The sequence below is a fragment of the Myiozetetes cayanensis genome, unplaced genomic scaffold (genome assembly GCF_022539395.1).
Source record: "Myiozetetes cayanensis isolate MyiCay16 unplaced genomic scaffold, myiCay2020 scf22, whole genome shotgun sequence".
Taxonomy (NCBI): domain Eukaryota; kingdom Metazoa; phylum Chordata; class Aves; order Passeriformes; family Tyrannidae; genus Myiozetetes; species Myiozetetes cayanensis.
The window spans coordinates 874,452-893,594 of record NW_026087434.1 but is presented as its reverse complement, the minus strand read 5'-3'; the positions used below and the strand labels follow the sequence as shown (position 1 = coordinate 893,594).

At 50.1% G+C, this 19,143-nt stretch overlaps 1 protein-coding gene across 4 annotated transcripts in view; it reads right to left on the bottom strand.

The window, feature by feature from the left end:
* The window catches only part of RPTOR (regulatory associated protein of MTOR complex 1), a 98,647-nt gene that overhangs the window by 36,244 nt on the left and 43,260 nt on the right, over window positions 1-19,143 (bottom strand). For all 4 annotated transcript variants that reach the window (XM_050319476.1, XM_050319478.1, XM_050319475.1 and 1 more), the window contains exons 10-20: window positions 15,023-15,098; window positions 12,781-12,882; window positions 9,255-9,338; window positions 7,738-7,848; window positions 5,718-5,792; window positions 5,113-5,178; window positions 4,342-4,533; window positions 3,149-3,289; window positions 1,879-1,996; window positions 1,092-1,232; window positions 509-667 (exon numbers count right to left, since the gene is read on the bottom strand). In XM_050319476.1, coding sequence (XP_050175433.1) covers window positions 509-667; window positions 1,092-1,232; window positions 1,879-1,996; window positions 3,149-3,289; window positions 4,342-4,533; window positions 5,113-5,178; window positions 5,718-5,792; window positions 7,738-7,848; window positions 9,255-9,338; window positions 12,781-12,882; window positions 15,023-15,098 — 1,265 coding nt within the window. The remainder of the gene's footprint in view (window positions 1-508; window positions 668-1,091; window positions 1,233-1,878; window positions 1,997-3,148; window positions 3,290-4,341; window positions 4,534-5,112; window positions 5,179-5,717; window positions 5,793-7,737; window positions 7,849-9,254; window positions 9,339-12,780; window positions 12,883-15,022; window positions 15,099-19,143) is intronic.

The window sequence follows — 19,143 nt, the reverse complement described above, 5'->3', positions numbered from 1 at the left end:
TCTTTTTGCTTTTAAGACACAACCTGGGATTCTTTAAGTCCTGTTTTAACTATATACACATAAACCTGCAGAGGAAATAAGCTGGGTCAGGTTTCCCTGGAGGAGTAACACAGCACAGGGGCTGAACAGAAACACAACCTACATGAAAGATCCCCAGGGAAGCAGTCAGTGCTGAGGCTCAGCTGCTGCATCCACAGGATGGAGAGTCCTTGCTTCATTGCCTAACCAGTGAAACTGCAGTGGGCGTGGAATTCCTGTATACCCCACATTTTTGTGCTTAAATTCCTATTAGGACCGTTGTCCATTGTAAGGGAGCTCAGAGTTGGAGCCAACAGCTCCCATTCCCAGTCCTCCTACCAGAGCAGGAGCGACCCAACCAAACACAGAAATAGCACTTCTAGTGTTATGAGAAATTTTCCTGGAGTAAGACCAAGCAGGAGCCAAGATCCCAGCCTTCCACACAGCCAAGAGGTGACCCCAAGGGAAGGGCAGGAGAGGCTCTGCTCACCTATGAGGGAGTTCAGAGAGGAGTAGGAGCTGACTCGTCTCATCTTGTCGATGGTCTCAAAGGACAGGATGTACTCCTCGTTCTCTGGGCTGCCCAAGGTGCTGCTGGCACTGCTGCTCGTGCTCAGGTTCCCAGGGGAAAACGCAACAGAGCTCCCAGCTGCCAACAGAAAAGAGTGGATGCTGGAACAAGGACTGGTGAGAGAACAATTTTTACCCAGACATTACAGCTCTTTTCTAAATCCTGCCACACTCAGGGAAGGTGTGGGCAAACCCACAACTCCCCTTTTTAATACTGAATGATGAAACACAGCATAAGCAAAAGACTGAGTTAAAAATCCACTTATGCTTGGAAGCTGGAAGACACCTTTTTGGTCCCCAAACACTCAGGAAAATCAATACTGATGACCAGCAAATGGAAAATAATTATGAAGGAGGTTCTCATCCAAGCCCTTGGAGCTGGGTAATTGGGGCTGAAGTGCTGGTTCCAGCCCTTGTCCCGCACGTGGTACCTCCTGGCTTGCACAGTGGGGACAGGGGGAAGAAAAAGCAAAGGAAAACGAAAGCATTCTGACATCTCTTACACTCTTCATTCAGGCTGAGGTTCTGCAAGGACTTGTTGAGGTTCCTGGCTGTGGTCACGGCTCGGATATTCCCGTAGGAGCTGACGGAGCGCAGCCGCGGCGTGCACGGCCCGTCCCGCACCGGCGTCAGGCTCCCGCCCTCTGTGGAGGCAAAATGCAGCAGCTACAGATGTAACCAAAAACAATCGTGGTGTTCTGGTTGCTTCCCAGCAAATATGTAACTAAAATACCACTAATACAAACAAAATTCAGTCATTTCCTGCCAGGCTAAAAGGGGAGGAGGTATGACAAAGGGTCCTCTGAGCACATAACCAGTGAGGATGTGTATCTGCTGTCCAGCCTGAGATGTTGTTACATCCAACAAAGCCAGGTGAGTCCAGCCTTGCCTGTGGACTGCCCAGGGGACACAGTGGCTCTTCTCTGCAGGTGGGTGCTGGGCCACTGCCTGGCCCCTGTACCAGGACAGCCACAGGAGCGTTGGTCAGCTCCTCTGTGCTGCTGCTCATTAAACACCCCTTAGATTGTCTCATTGTAAAGAATTATGAAAATTCTGGTTTACTGACCGAATTCCAAGCCTGGTTTCAAGTCCTATTTCCCCCATGACCTGGATGGATTTCTCACAGGGCTGAACAGACACCAGAGCTGCCACCTCATCACTCACCATGTCACAACAATGCCGCTTCAATAAATCCCCACCGGAAAGGATTCCAGGGTGTTGGGAAAACTCCTTAAATCAGTTCCCAAGTGCCTTCAGGCCCTGCATCTCCTGCCCCCCCAAAACCCCCACCTGTGGCAGCTGGAGAAGGGAGAGGGTAGTTCTTCTCCTCTTCTATGAACTGCAAAGCCACGGTGCAGAAATTGCTCTCGTACTGAACCACCAGGTGACTCAGGGCCACCACCAGCTCCTGGGGAAAGAGCACAAGAAACACCTCATGGGTACACAGGCCAGAAACAAGGGACTGAAGGGAAACACAGACCAATGTGGTCCTTATTTCTGGACCTTATTATTAGGTGGCCATCCAGGCTAATAATCCCCCTTAATTCACAGAGATGAGCTGCAGAGTTCAAACCTAATTCTTCACAAGCCTTTTTTACTTCAACCAGCTCTCACTACTCCACCACTCCTACCCAGTACTACTACTGAGTAACCTGCTCTCGTGGAAGGTGTCCCTGCCCATGGCAGGGCTTGGAACAAGATGAGCTTTAAGGTGCCTTCCCACCCAAACCATTCCATGATTCTGTCACTGATTCTGCCCAGCGTTGTCAAACTGAAGCAGTGTCACAGACAGCACTGAACAGCAAACAGGAGCCAGAGCTGGCTTTGGTTGCTGTCTCTGTTCAGGGACAGATCTCCCAAGGAGAGATTTATGAATCTCACAGAGCATTCAGTGTGACACGCAGCTCTCTCTTGAATTAAACTGATTAAATGCTGGAACAAGACAACAGAAATGAATCCTTGCAATGCTGGTGACAAGTGCCAGGGTGTTGATGTTCCAGTTAAGTAAACACAAGCATTAGGACACCTCAGAACAGCCCTCAAGAACAATCCAGAATGTCAAAAACTATTTAATGTACTATTGATGTACAATGGTGCACCAGAAACTGTAATTCTCCCAAATCTGAAGAACTATTCTGAAGCTGTCTGTGATCCATCCTTGAGGTTCTAAAGGCAGGAAGATCTCACTGAACAGAGCTCTCATTCTCTCCACAGCATTCTGACTCCCCCTCCTCTTCCTCCCCTAGGACTCCCACCACTCCATGTTTTTAGCAACACAAAACTATTTAATTTAAAACCTGAGATCCCTAACCCAAGGCCAGGTTGGACGGGGCCTGGAGCAACCTGGGCTGGTGGAAGGTGTCCCTGCCCAGGGCAGGAGGTGGCACTGGAGGAGCTTTAAGGTCCCTCCCAACCCAAAGCACTCTGGGATTCGATGATGATTCTGTGATGGACCAGATCCTTCCAAGGGAGAGAAATTCCCTGGAAAGCCTCTGAAAGGCAGCCTGCACTGCCAGGCCCAGGGCAGGGCTCCAGGCCCAGGGCAGGGCTCCAGCCGTACCTTGCGGACCATGGGGCTGCCGTCGTTGATGAGCTGGGCCAGCATCATGGCCACGTTGTGGTCGATGGTGGTGGAGTGATCCGTGCGCTCCGCAGAGTTCCCCACAAACGTCCCCAGGGCAAAGACCGCGGCACAGCGGACCTGGACACACAAACAGCCGTTATCCACTTCCTCATCTGCCAGGGGGATTTACTGTGTCCCCACAGACGGCGTCTCTGGGAACCTGAACCACTGTGCCAGGTGAACAGGGAGGGTCACAGGGAGGCCCACGGGGAGCCACAGCCCAGGCAGCCTCAGCAAAGCGCTGAGTTTTAAGTATTCACAGACACGGGGTATATTTAATTTCCCAGAACACTTGGTGACCTTCCCATGGGTGATTCTTCCAGTTGCATTGCCTTGAATATTAATTAACAGGAATAAGGTAAACACAGAGTTCCTGCTGGGATGTGAATCTTTAATAGGAGCGCTGACTACAGTCTTCAAATATGGGCTCATAGGAATGTAGAAGATGAAGGGGAAGAGGAGGAAAATCAGGGAAAACTTTGGACAGCCCACCCCACCTCTGCAGAAACACTGCTCACAATGTGGGGAGAATGGAGCCAGAGACAGGAGGTGGAGGATGAAGGACAGAGGCTGAATGGGGAGGGGCATCTCATCTTTAATCTCTGCACATTATCAGAGGTGTTTAGCTCAGCTCCCTTCTCCCACGTGTGCTGTCACCTCCCTGGGCTCTGAGGGGCTCAGCACAGTCCCTTCTCTTGGGAAGAGTGTCACAAAGGTAAAACACGTCCCACTAAAGGTGGATTTTCACACATGGCAGTGGGAGAACAGCTTTCACACTTGGGCAAAAAGACTAAAGGGTTTTTTGCAACACGCAGTGAGTTTTGGGACCACATTTCTAACAATCTGATTTTAATAGTGTGATATGAAAGGAAGCAAAAAATGTGGCTTTTCCCAACTCCAGTGCCCAGATCCCAGGATGCTGGGGCTGTAGGAACTTCCTCTGCTTTTCTTTGGATGCTCCTCTTGCAGGGTTTATTTCATTAGCACCACCTTGAAGAAACAGCAACAAGATCTTCCTCTGAACCAGACACAAACATAAAGCTCTCAAAGGTCCTGGTTCACAGGAATTTCTGTCCTCTGCCAGAATTTGCCAATTCAGCTGGCGTTTACTGGAAAAGTTGGATTTTTACCTCTGGGATTGGGTCGGAGAGGAGGCTGTAGAGCTTCTCGTGAGCGCTGTCTCTCACTCCACACCACCTGGCTGAGTCAAAGTTCTGCCAAATCCGTCCCAGACAAATGGCCACCCAGTGCCTGAGGAGCGGGTGGGGGTCGTTCAGCTGCTCCAGGCAGATCGCAATCAGGTTTCCCTGAAGGCAAGCTTCCTGCAACACAAACCAAGCCACTTACTTGGGCTGACAGCTTCCCACCTCATCCCCACAGCACAACACTATTTCTGAAAGACTCAGAAAATCACAGGAAAATAATCATTCAGTGGTCCCACTTGGCAGCAGGGTGAAGGGAAGGGCAGGTACACACTACCAGAGCTGGTTAAAAGCTGAGCATTAGAAATGTTTCCTATAAGGCATAAAAGCCTGTTTTTCCCTCATTGGAAGCGTTCCTAGCACCTGTGAGAGCCCCAGGGTTTATGGCTGATTCCACAGACCATTCCCAGCCAACATTTGACAGGACCAGGTACTATTTCCTTCCCAACCTGCCAGTGGCTGCCTGGAGGGGTGGCTGTGGAGTGACTCGTGTCCTTACCCTCCACTGCCAGGTGCTTTGTCACACCTCCAGGCCAATTTTTCTTTTAATCCACGTAGAAATAACATAAAACAACCTCCTAGTTCAGTTTCCCAGTTCAGGGCTGGGCTGTAATGCAAGGCAGGACACTTTTATTGAGGTAAAGGCACAAGGCAGAGAGAGGCAGGAGAGACTGAAGGGAAAAGGCTGTTGGAACTCACCTGCCCAGTGTTGTAGTTGTTCACAATCACAGCCAGGATAAACGCTGTCATTGTCCTGTGTTCAGCCTGAAAACAACCCACAACTGAGGGTTACCTGGAGAACAGGGCAGGGAACAGCTACACCCCATCCTGAGACGGGGCATTATTCTAAGTGCAGTTTGTGTCACATTAAAAGAATGAGAGAGGAGAAAGAAAGCTGGAATTTTCTTGGCATCAGCCTGACACACCTGAGATGCTTCCCCAGCCTGGCCACATGATCCTCCCAGTCAGCCTGGCCCCTGCTCTGGGCAGGGCTCCCCACCACCCACTGCAGGAACCCAAACAACTGCTGCTGAGGGAACTGCCAAAGCTACAGCGCAATTCCCTGTCTCTGCAGCCTCCTGGAGCCCCCAGCTCCCACAGCCATCTGCTTAGAGACCTTTGTCTGTAAATCCTTGTTTCGTTTGGCTGCCTCTGTCACACTGGTGGGAGCATTGCTGACTCCCCAGTACAGCCCTGGAGTGGGGGCATCAGAACAGAATCAGAACAGAAGCTAAACAGAACAGATCAGCTAAAACAAGGTAAGAAATGCTACAGGCGTCAGAATAAACGTGACTTGTCCTTACTGGCATATAAGGATCTGCCAGAACCGAAAGGAAATACTTGTGTCCATTGTCCTTCACCAGGTCAGCCTGGCATGACTGAAAAAGAGACCAAGAAAACCACAATGAGAACTGCAACAAACACGAATCTGCTCCTCCAGTGATGTACAAACGCTTCATGTCTCAACCATTTTCTCAAATTTTGTTTTTCATCTGAGAAGCAAAATAAAGCTCAAACGCTTCCTGGGGGCTGCAACCAAACACCCCTGTGGGAATGGGACAACAGGGAGGAGCAGGGAACCCTCTGCTACCCCCAAAGGGACACAAACAGCAGCTGGAAACGTGACCTCCTGCTCTGGGGAAGAGTTAAACAGGACATCTCTGTCCCACATTAAACCTCCACACAACCCAAACTGCAGAGCAGCTCCAGCGCCTTTCCAAGCCCCCCCGGAGCACAGGGCAGGTTTCCTGGCTGGGGTCAGCACATGGGTTTGCTGACACACCACCTCAGGCTTCAGGCTGACATATTGGGGTCACAGCAAAAGGATGGGCACCACCCAGGTGGAAATGCAAGGGAGAAACAGTGACTTGGCAATGAGCTCCCCTGTGACTCGGCTCTGCCGTGTGCTCCCTGCCAGAGACACGACCATGCATCTTTTATCAGATGAGAAGGTGAAGGAGGGAATTACTTGCTGAAAGGGGAGGGGATGGCAAGGCAGAGATGCAAGAGAATAGTTTATTGCTGAGGGGAGTGAGGCTGGTTTTGGCAGAGCAAAGAGCAGAGGGCCTGGACTGCTGCCAGGCTGCGACTACAAGAGGCTTTCCTGCCTCCTGGGTCACTCTGCACACACCAGGCTTCCTCTTCCCCCTTTTATTCCTCAGTGTCATAGCTTTCTGTTTCTTCCACAAAACAATCCCTTGGCTTTAATGTAGGCACACAGACACCAGCACAGGGGAGGCTGCCCAGCTTCACACTCATTGACTGTGCTGCCTCTCCAACCCAAATTCCTGAGGCTCAAGGGAGGGAAATGATGGCTCTAAAACCAGAACACTCACTCGACCCCTCCCTGCTCAGATCCTGTGAACAATATGGAATCCAGCACCACTGACACCTCCTCCTCCTCACAGAGTGAGCAGCTCCACTGTGAATAATAATACAACGTGACCAAAACAGGCTGCAGGCTTGGTGTGGAAGTTCAGAATGTACAGAAAATACTCTATTTGCAAGAAACAGGAGCTGCTGCCTGTCCCCTCCTTGGCAGTGCCCATGGCCCTTCTCTGGGGAAGCTGCCCCCTCCTCCCTTCCCACTCCCACCGTGTGTTGGTGGAGTCAGTGAGTGAAACAGCAGAAAAAAAGCCCAAACACACCATTTAAGAGTATTTTTTCTGTTTTGCTGTAAAGCAAAGCCTGCAAATGAGCGAGGTAACAACAGAGCATGGGAGGCGGCGTGTGAGGGGGTAGGAGGGATGAGAGCCCTCTTGGAGGGGAGGACAATAGGACACCAGGGGGGAATCACACCTGAGCCTCCTGCCATGAACCTGGGGCTGAGGCACCAGCCTTGGGTGCATCAGAAAGGAGCTTTTCAAGAATAGCTCTAAGATGAATAGTTTTCATTTTCCTTGCTTTCCAAAATCCTCTTAGGATGTTAATGAAAATATAGTTATAAAACTAAACCTGACAATGCTGGATCAACAGAGGGGAAAACTTCAATGAATTCAGTGCTATTCTCCATACTGAAATGGAGGAGATATGCAAAAACAACCCCCAAATAGGAAAGATCCAACATTCACAAGCAGTTCACACATTCTATATGGGCTTATAATTGTGCCTGAATTAATGTGTGCGCCTCTCCTAATATTTTTATTGTGCTCAACTAATTGCACCCACAAACCATAGAGCTGTATATACAATTATATAAATTTATCTGCAGTTACTTACCTGATTAATTATTTATTTTAAGCCTCACCAACTACAGCTCTGGCTGAGGCCATCCTTAAAAAAAAAGGCACATTGCTGAAACCCCAAAGAACCAGGAGTGCTTACACTGTCCACTGCCAGGATTTTGGCCCAGATGAAGACCAGGAGCGGTCGCAGCTCTCGGGCTGAACTCTGAAGCAGCTTCAGCACATACGGGAAAATGCCAACAGAGAGGGCCTGGGAGGCAGAGAGAAGAGCAAACCCCCATGAGCAACACCCCTGTGAACAAACCCCCATGAACAAACCCCCATAGGCAGCTCAGCCCCGAGGGTCGAACACAGCGCGCTGCCAGGACGCGGCATCTCCACTGACACAGCTGAGAAATCCGGCAGAAAACAATTTCCCACATTTCTAGTAAAGAGGGGATCCCTGTGTGCTTGTTGCTCATTTTAATCTTGAATGCCACCAGATATTTCCAGACTCATCTGGTCCATGAAGACTCTGAGCTAATCCAGCACCAGCTTTCACTCCTTCCAGCCTGGGCTATTTTGTGCTTCCCAATCTGCTCACTCCCCTCAGCTGGGGTCCTTTGCTCTCTCCAAACACGCTGCAAAAGCTCCACAATTCCAGCCTTTCCACTGGAAATGAACAGGTGTCTCCTCACACAGACTTCTAGCAAGCCTTTTCCATGGGATCAGAGACCACTGCCAGGAGGGCAGGGAACACAGGAAAGCCTTGAGGATCGCTGTGAGTGCTGACAGCCTTCCCAAAGCTCAGTGCAGAGGGAATGTGTGGGGGTTCAGGGTGAGCAGCCCCCAGCCTGGGGGCAGCTGGGCATGGCCCTGACATGGCCAGTGAGGGCATAACACACGTCCCAGCCAGAGCAAAGGCCCCTGTGCTGACCTCAGCTACGTCCTGATCCTCACAGAATCTGACAGTCCAGAGGTTTTAACATCCCCTTTAACACACACTGTCCTCCCAAGCTGCCTGTGCCTCCAGCCTCCCTCTGCAGAAGGGACTCTTGGCTGAGATGGAGGAGGGAGATAAAGAAAACCACTAAAAAGTCCCATCATTGAGCTGCTCCACAACCAGCTGGTGCTTCATCTTCACTTTTATCAACCAACAGCTCCATTTACAGGAGTGTTTTAAACTGCTCCTCTGTTAAATTCTTATTTATGCTCCACACTGTGCTGCCACTTCCCAAACTGCAGAATGCAGCTGCTGCCTGCTCAGAAGCACTTGTAAAATCCAGAGACCAAACAGATAAAGAAAGAGAAGAAAGTGATGCAGACAGTAACCTGAGAAAACAGAAAAAAAATGTGTATGCCTTTTTGGGCTATTTATTTTACATGACAAACCTTACTCGTCCCAGTTATTTCCTCCTGGTTTGCTTCTTACACTATTTTACACTAAACTATTCCCAAGGAACTCCTCTTCACTGTAATGGAAATGAATTTGATTAATAAAACCACTGTTCTTGTCGGGATACTTGCTGCATTTCCCACACATGAGCACACAGAACTGCTCATTTGTCAAATCTGTGGATTATCCTCCACATATTCCTTCCCTAAATCACCATCTGTATTTATCACCCCTACTGAGACAAACCAGAATTTACAAGCCCACGGGCAGCACCCACGCACCAAACTGACAGCCCAGGGACCCAGGTCCAGGAACCTTCCCAGCAGATCCAGAGCTCGCAGCCGATGCACCTGGCTCAGCAGCACCTGCAGAGGAGAGGGAGAAGGGATATTGGACTGAGAACAAATCCCTGTGCCTGCAGAGCACACGGAAGGGACCTTGGGATGGTTACAGCGCTTGGAACAGCACGGTCTGAATGGAAAGCTGAAGGACAAACCCTGGCTGTGAGAGCCTGGCCAGCCAGGGGTTACAGCTCCCTCGTGGAGCTGCTCCTGGCACAGAGGGAAGCAATCCCTACAGATTCCAGCCTGCCTTTCCCAGCAGAGCAGGAACGGGGTGGCACCTGCAGCAGGATCCAAAGGGGAGTGACAGCCCAGCCTCCCACTCTCCAAACAGCCCAGGAGCACAAGAAGAGGCTTTGCTTTCCTTGACAAATCAATACTGGAGACTTAAGAGGGAGCAAAAGGTCACATTAGTCGTTAATAAAAATCTCATTAAAACAGAGTCTGACAACGCTAATGAGGTGGTGGTTTACTGGCTTATACCTACCCTGGTGTGAAATATTAACAGATAGACTTGCAGTTCTTAATCTCCTTAACAGATGTAAGATATTGGAATGCAACATTTAATCCTTGGTTTAAATTGAGGAGCATCCCTCAGATGGATCTCAGGGAAAGAAGCTCCTTGATTTACCTCCCCGATTCCATCCTCTTCTCAGTGTTTTTCCACGTTGCATATTGAAATTAAATTATTTCTCATGTTTAACATTGAAGAATAACTAAATTACTTGGCTCATGTCTCACACTGTGGGTGATTGCTACTGGATACTGAAGTAGTGCAGGAAAAGTCCAGAAAAAACAGGAGGATGTGATAACTACTCTAACGTTTCACTCTGGGTGTCTGAGTTCAGATCTCAGCACAGGTCATAAGAGAAAGGATTTTGGTCATCCTGCCCTAGTTGGCACCAGCCTGTCCCATAAACCAGCCCAGGAACAACAGGAGCAGCTGTTTGTGATTAAAGCAGTAAGAGAAACCAGGGCAGGTGGAGGCTGGGGCAGGGCTGGGACAGCAGCAGGCCCTGGCAGGGGCAGGGTGCTCAGATCTACACGGCTGCTGTCCTGACCTGCAGAAAAGCCAAGGAAATCCACGAATTCTGTCATAGCTGGGCAAAGAAATTCATCTAATTGAAAAGGCTTTCCAGGTGAGGATAAAAATCCCAGCTCCACACTGCTGGCATCCCACAAGAACATTCCACCAAAGCAAACCGTGTCTGCTTTGAAAAGCTCCACTTCCTTATTGTGCAACCCAAACAAAGCCTCCATCTCACAGGATTCCCCATTCCCACTTCCCCAGCTGATCCGCACAGTAACCTGCAGCCTGAACTGACAGCAGTCCCAGAGCCCTGGGTGAGGATGTGGGGATGACACAGCTCCTGACCTTTGAGTGAATAACGGCAGTGCTGGCTGAGCCCCCAGCGCACACAGCCCTGCGTCACAGCCGCCCTGGCATCCGCCCAGCGTCACTCCCAAACACAAACAGCAAGCCAACTGCAACCACCCGTGAGCAGGGATTAACCAGGGCACAGCGGGGTAACTCAGAACGAACAGCCCACATTCTAGCAGGAACCTCCTAACAAAGGCAGGATGGGAGAAGGGACCTGCAGAGCGATCTCCACAGGCCCTCTGTGGGGGACAAGCTCTTGTCCACGAGCACGGGAGATCACGTGGAGGAGGAATCTCCACAGGGATCGAGCACCTGGGACTCAGGCCTGGCCAGGCTGTGTGTGCTGACTGCTCTCTGAGGGCTTCTCTCCTCTCTGCACCAGGAAACCTCCCGTGCCCAACCTGCCCCATGCACAGCAAGAATTCCAAGTGGAAAGCAGCTTCCTGAAGTCTATTAATTAAAAGGCCATTTACAAAGGGCCATTTCCCTGTCCTCGGTAAATCCAGGCTCTGCATGGCTGGTACCATGGCTTGGGCACTCAACACCTCCTCCTCTTGGGGCACAGAATCACAGAATGGTTTGGTGGGAAGGGACCTTAATGCCCATCTCATCCCACCCCCTGCCATGGGCAGGGACACCTTCCACCAGCCCAGGTTGCTCCAAGCCCCATCCAACCTGGCCTTGGGCACTTCCAGGGATGGGGCAGCCACAGCTTCCCTGGGCAATCTGTGCCAGGGCCCCACCAGCCTCAATCTAAAATGGGAACACAGAATCAGCCTTTGTCAGGTGACAGCAGCGGGGTCTGAGCACTCCCACGGGGTCAAAGCCAAGAGACACCAAGAAGGGTCTGTAACTCACTCCCCTCCCTCTCTGCCTCAGCTGCTCTCTAAGTATCTCAGACCTGTTAACAACCAATCTGATTCCTCTGTACAATTAATATTCTATAATTGTAACAATAATTACGCTGTCCCAGCTTGTTTTTGCTCCAGGCAGGAAAGCAGGTTCCTTTGCCAGGTGACCTCCCAATTTCACTGCAGAGTTTTGTTGCCTGCAGAGCCTGCTGGTGCCAAACAATCCATTGGAAAGCAGCAAAGTTGGAGCTGGAGCAGAATCCTGCCTGCTCCCATCACAGTGACAGAGACAAACCACACTTCTCCACATCTACATCATCTCTCAAGGCTTGGGAGGCTCAGGAAATTAAAGTTTGGTCTTGCAGAGATGGATGGTGCTGTCAGTCTCAGATCCAGCTGGCAGCTGACAGGGAAGGAGAGTCTCCCCACAGACCCTTTTAGAAGGGACCAGGACCATAGTCCTTTAATCAGAAAGATTTTGAATTCTGCTGTTGGTAGAGTAGAGCCCACAGGCACCTGGGCCAGGGTTTGTATTTCTGTCAGTGCAAACTGCAGGGGAGGAGAGGCCAGAGCAGGTGACAGATAACAACTGCAATGTGGGCCTTGCCACAAAGCATCGGCTGAATCACTATTCTGTTTCTCCTGGATTTACTTCTCCCTTAAACATGTGAACTTTGTTTTGCCTGAGCAAAGCCTACCAGGACTCTACATTCCTCCAGGCACAGTCTTCAGAGATTTGTTTCTATGTTCTTGCAGCAAAATTTCAGCCCCACATTAAAGGGAACACTTCCCAGGCTGTACCAGATGGATAAAGGAGCCATTTTCACACTATTTACGCTGCAGTAACTTCCACTCTCTGAAAACAGGGAGAAGATAAAAGTCTCTGCCTGACAGAGCTGGGATACAGAGGAGATGCCATAGGAGAGACCACAAAGATGTGCTGCTCTGAGACAGTCAGTGTGTCCAGAGCAAAGGGGAGGCAGCAGAGCCAACACTGCTGCACGTGGGCTGGAGTGGGAGCTTGGCCCACCAGGAGCCAAGGGAGGGGGCTGCACAGGTCTAATGGACGTGCACCCAGCTCAAATTCATCCTGGAGAAGCCCATGGAATTTATGTTCCCCAGAGCCATCGTGCTGGCAGCCCTGTGCTGAGCAGGCAGGGGAGGCACGGACAGGGAGAGGCAGGGACCCCACGGCCCAGGCAGGAGAGGCAGGGACCCCCACCCTGGTGCTCACCTGCAGCACGATGGGCAGCTGCTCCGGGGGGTTGCGGTTCTCCACACCCATGGTCAGCCACACCTGGAACGCCGTGAGCTGCTCCGCGAAGAAGGGGCTGTGCTGCGGAGCAAGAACAGCAACGCGGGTTCGGGTGAAAATCCAGGAGGGAAGCAAAGAGTTTTGGACTTCACTGACTTCCAAAAACCACTGCTTGTAATTGACATGTTTGTTTGGCAGCTTTTAAATGTACGTGAGCTTCCCAATACAATTCCCTTCAAATATCCCTTTATGTAAGTGTTTGGAAGAAAGGAGGAGGAAAGAGCAGAGAAACAGGAAAAGTTATCACAAGAGGTCTTAGGGAAAGGGGGCTGATGTCTCCTCAGGAGAAGCAGACAGAACAGTGGTGGATTTATCTGCTCTCCAGAGGCAGTTTCACTCCTGCAGCAGCACTCGGAGCTGCCTCTGCCCAGGCCGGAGACACCATCCAAGAGCAATGAAAATAAACTCCTTGTGCCATCCATCTCCCTGAGCACGTGGTATGAGCTCTGGGTGAGAACGGACTGACCACAGCACACAGCGGCTTCCAGGTAGGAATGCACAAGGAAACAGAAATCAATGGGGAAGAAAGGAGTGAAGAGGTGAAGGAGAGGGAGCAAACCAATTCAAACACACCCCTTGCAGGAGCACCATGACCCCCTAGGCCCCTCTCCATCAGGTTATTGTATTTTCCAGGTCTGACCAGGGAAGAACACCTTGGGAACAGGCAGGAGTCTGACACACGTGGTGTGTGATGTGCCGCTGAGACAGAACAGCCTGAAGAGGCTGTCAATGGATTTATTTAGGTCAGGCTGGACTCTCAGCCCCCAGTAGGGAGGGAATGGAGGGGCAGCAGCAACCCTGAGCCTCACCTGGCCCAGACATCCATCCCAGCTCTGCCATGGGGTTGTGAACAGGTTGGCACTGCCCTCAGTGCCTCCAGCCCTTTCCTCCTGCCTGGCCAGTGCCAGCCAACCTCTGCTGATCCACTACACTTTGCACCAGGCAGAAATCCAGGGGGTTGAGGACAAAGCATTGATTAGAACACAGGGAATAGATCAGAGGTGTGCATTTGTCTGTCTGATCCAGCCCCTGTCCCAGGGGTGAGCCCTCCCCTCCCTCCCAAACAACAGCCAGGATTCCCATGGTTGTGAGTGTCCCACAGGGAGTTCCCAGGTGAATGTCTGTCCACTCTGTGCAGAGCAGGCACAAACCCCACGGTGTTTCTGACACTCGTTCCGGCTGCCGGCCCCGGGAGCACACTGATGGCTCAGCCCACCTCAATTCCAGCCAGAACACAACAAACTGCATTTGTCAGGCTTTAAAACCTGCTCGTAAACTGTTCCCACCCCACCCTGAATCGATCTCCAGCTGAGAACAACCACTTCTTTACTGATCTTGTGTCTGATCCCCAGCAAGTCTGTGCTTCCTCTCACCCCAAAATACTCAGAAATCTGCTGAATTTCAGCTCATTTGACAGAGGACGTCCAGGTGAGGGTTAGCACTAATATAAAAGCCCCCACTGACATTGTTAGAAGCCTGAAATAAAAACGAACATAAGCCAGGGGAAGAAAAATCATATTTTTTGCATTTTAAAACACAGCACATACAGTGAGGAAAGCAAGGGGTGGGAGGATAAAGGCCTCAGGGCATCCTGATCAACCCCCAGCCTGGCAGGAGCCCACAGTTCTCCTCCTGCACTCGAGGCTTTGGAGACAGCTTGCAATTACAGCCAGAAAAACTTTGGAAGTTTGGTAACCCAAAAAAAACGCAAGAATGTTACTGAAAATTAGAAAGGCAACAGGGTGGAACAGCTACCTGAGATTGTACAATCATTATTTGAAGGTTTCAGTTCATGAAACGTCAAAGGAATATCAAGAAAACCCATTCTGGATAGAGGAATTTAAGCCAAATATAACACTAAAAATTTTACTTTTCTGCTCTCCCAGTTAAATAAAGCAGAAAACCCCCAGTGACTCCTATCAGTGACACTGAGCTTAGGAGGACTCTCTGAACACACCCTCAACCTCTGTTTCATGTTTATTTGAAAGGAACTCTACTAAGAGATAATTTTCACATTTAAGCCTTTCATATAAAAAATTGTGCTGCATGTTCTTTATAAAAGTGTGAACCCTGCAATTGTGACAATTCAAGGCCCAACAGGCAGAAGTGACGCGCTGGACCCAGGTGTTGGACAGTGAGCCCAGGACACCCCCCAACTTACCCTGAAGGCAGTTCCTTCCTCGATAATTGTAGGTAACTGGGAAAGGCAAATGTCAACAGCCAGGTCCCAGGCTTGCCTGGAGGACAGGGTGAGAGAGGGAAGACAAGGAATTACAAGTTATCCACAAGGAATAGCATGGGAAATTTAAATTCTGATCATACACGAGTGTGGACAAAGCAGTGTTGTCTGACTGGCTTGGATGTGCTTGGTATTTCTCAAAAAGCAGCAATAACGTGGGCACAATTCAGAAAAGCAGGGAGAAGCTCCAGTCCAGCACTGGATGAGTTCACAGAGGTTCCCAGAAATCAATGCTCTCTGCACTGGAGAAAGGAGCCTGAGGGAGGTGAAACCTTTACACACCTGTCCTCATCCCAAACTGGATGGCACTTCTTTCTTAAACTGAAAAATGAACTTAATCCTGGATTAGCTCCAAGCCAGGATTCAGTTCACACCTCCACGTGCACCCAGCCCTCACCTGCCCTGCATTCCAGCCACTCCATCCCTGCTGAGCAGCCCCTCAGCTCATGGATACACCCCCACACTGGTGCTCCTTCCCCTCCTGGGCACAGACACTGTCCCTGTGTGTCCCTGCACTGCTGGGAGGGGAACTGAGCTCTGCATGACTCACCCCAAGCACGGAGGGATGGACAGCACACCAGAAAAAGAGAAAAGACCTAAACAGTTCCATTTTTACACTTATCTACTGCACCCCTGGGGGCTGAAGTATGGAATCACTGACTCATGGAATGGTTTGGGTTGCAAGGGACCTTCCAGCCCATCTCATTCCACCCCCTGCCATGGGCAGGGACACCTTCCACGAGACCAGGGTGCCTCAAGCCCTGTCCAACCTGGCCTTGGACACTGGCAGGGATGGGAGGGATGGGGCAGCCACAGCTCTGAGCAGCCATTACGACATCCCAGTGTTTCAGCTCCAGCAGTGTGTCACTCGTGTGGTGGCCGAGGAACCTTTTGTGGCTGATTCAGTGCAAAGCAAAGGTGCCAACAGGCTGCTTCCCTGTGCTCACAGAGCGAAATAAATGCCTTTGGTCTCCAAAGTTCCTCAAACACCTCTAAAATAGTGAAAGAGCTACTTTTCACCCCAGAAACGATTTCCCCTACTCTGCCCATAGAAGTTCCATGCACTTTTCATTCAGCACATGAATTTATGCACTCTGAAGGGCTAAGTTAAACCCCCCACCCACAGGGTTTCTTCCAGAAAAGAAAGATTTCCTCTCCAGACGCATTTGCTCTTCCATGGCTCGTGGCATCCTGTGTTAACATCAATAGCCAAAGCCATTTTTCTTCTCCTCGCAATGTCTGCACACACAAGGCCGTGGGTGATAATCAATACTCTGCATTTTAGTCACCAGCTCTAATAACTCCTTAAATCACCCTGTTTTGAGTCAAACAAACCTTCCATCAGACCCACTGCCGAGCGGATCTATCCCATCAGCACAACTGGGAGCTGTTCTCAACCAAAACCAATCTCTCCAATTAATGGAAAAATGAATTCTAAGGCTCTTGTACTTTTTTTTCCATGGACTCAGGAGCTGCAGCTTGGTTTGGCTGCCCCAGACCTTGTCCCTCAGCCTCCCACTCTCACCTTCCGCTTGAACACGTGCTGCCAATATAATTAAGAGCTAATCAAGAGCTAATCAAAGCACGGGCAGAAAATGCTTCCCACGAGCTCCATACAGACCCAGGCTGGAGACAAAATGTTTACACAGAGCTCAGGAGAGGTGTTTCTCCTGGTTGAGGCAAAGGCAATTAGTGCAAATACAAAGACAATTTTACGTCAAGCGAAGGCGTATTTCCCGAGTTTCAGGATTCTTGGAGGAATGGGCAAAACACCTAAAGAAATTCTCTGCAGCACTACAAAATGTCAATCCTCAGGGCCTTTGAGAGAGGTTTTACTACGCAGGAAGAAAATGGTTTAGAGATCAGAGACAACTGGTCTGATTTTGGCTGCCTATAAAAGGATTCTTTGCAGGTCATCACACTGCAGACGCACAGCACTAAGATGCTGAGCTCCTCACAGTCATTTTAGGTAAGCAGCACTAATGCTGCTACAAAAATGTCCAAAGCAACCCCCTGAGATCTAATCTCAAGGGTTTTAAGTGTTATCAGAAAGAACAAACAAAAAAATTCAAAAAGAGATTTTGGTAGATTAAAACAAAATCTCTTTTTACCCTTCTAAAAGCGGGCTGTGAAAAGCCAGGGGAGACACACGGCCAACGCCACTCAGACTCCTCAAAGCCCTACCAGCGCTGGCCAACGTCACTCAAACTTCCTCAGCCTTCAAAAGAGAAACCTTCAACATGAAATCATAATGCTCCTGCTCCCCACAGCCGAGAGCTGCTGAGCAGCATCCACTGGGGAAGAGACTCCACTCCAATCAAACACTTCAAATGATTCTCCAGCCCTTCCAGATTTCCTTAACCCGTCATTTCTGTTCTCTCCGTGGGAAACACAAACCCTCCCGCCCAACAAGACACCAGCATGCAGGTTTGCCTGAGGTAAAGCTCCTCCATTCCCAGCCACTGGAACAGCTACTCCTCCCTCACCAGACTTCAGGTTACACACAAGCTGCACACAGGTAACTCACTGCACTGGCATTAAACAGGTGTCACAATAACTAAGATTCAAACCAAGCCATCAGTGAATGGGAAAGGACTAAACCACAGAGGTGGGGAGAGAAAGGGAAGGGAAAACAGTCATTACAGTCCTGGTGACAGTAAGGGCTGCAGTGGGGAGGAGGAGCAGTGACTGACAGCTGTAATATCCCAGAGGGAACTGGAAAGGTGGGCACACGGTAGATGTGCTGCCTGAACTCCTGTCACAGCTTAGCACACAAACAGGAGATAAATTAGGGAGCAGCAGGGAACCAGGATGGGGGTGTTGCATCCCACAAGTGATTTAAGGAAGCCAACCCAGAGATCTCTGCATCCCCCTTTGCACAGACTGCTGTCTGGAAACGGCTCTGGATGATTTGTTTGCACTACATTGGGTACAAAAAGGGCTCAGTGATCCCTCAGCATCATTCTTTCCTCCCTCCTCACTGTGCTCTTCCGGTGCTCCAGACCCTCCATAGGGATAAGGCACTTTGTTTCCTGGAGGAGCTGCAAAGTTTGGGCTTCAAGCAGAGAACAGAAGGCAGAGAGTCCCAGCTCTGCTCAGGGACTGGTTTATTCTGGTTTATTGCCCAAACCCACGACTTGCCAGGCGATGGAAACCCCCAGAAACACTCGAACAGCAGAAATTCAGCCCCATTAGAGCTGTGTGTGTCTGTCTGCACCCACGGGTACCTTGAGCTGGCAGCTCGTGGAGGCACATTTTCTTACACACATTTTCTGAGCTGAGTCAATGTCTAATGCTTTTAACTCTCATGTCCCTTTTTTTTATAATGTATTCTTGACATCTTTTAACACTCTCCTTTCCTCTGGGAATCGTGTGTGCTGCATTGCACACAGTACCAGGGAAAAGGAGTGTTTCTGACTGGGACAGCCACGCTCAGGAGCAGCTGAAGGGAAGCTGAGGAGGCCACGTGCAGTCCTGGGGTCAGGCCCGGGGTATCTCCTTCTTCTGAACTGTATTTCTAGAACCCTTAAGTATTGCAGACTTTAGCAGGCCGGTTGGACAAGACTTTTCACATTTGTTCTGTCTGCCAGTACAACTCCAGGACGTGTCTGAGTGGATGTCCAGATCCCAGCCCGAGCTCACCTGCACTGCAGTGACCCTGGGACCTTCCTAAGCTGCTTTAGGACACAGCTGGGAAGCTGCTCAGACACAGCTATTTTTAAAAAATCAGTTATTGCTATGAATATTTGGCACAAGTCTGAAATCCTTGCCTTCTCCCAGCACATCCCCCTGCTCCAGGCACAACTTAGAGCTCAGACTTTGCTATTTTTGTGCCACATTTCTCTCCATCAAACTCCCCGCAGCCCGATAATGGGACTCGGAGATGTTAAAACTAACACAAAGACACAAAAAAATCTGGTTACAGAGTAATCTGAGTTAATCTAATCCTTCAAACGTCAAACAGTTCCAAATGCCTCTTCAAACAACCAGTTCCTCCTTGCTGAGTGTTTCGGTGCAGCTCCACCAGCCTCACTTCCCCGAGG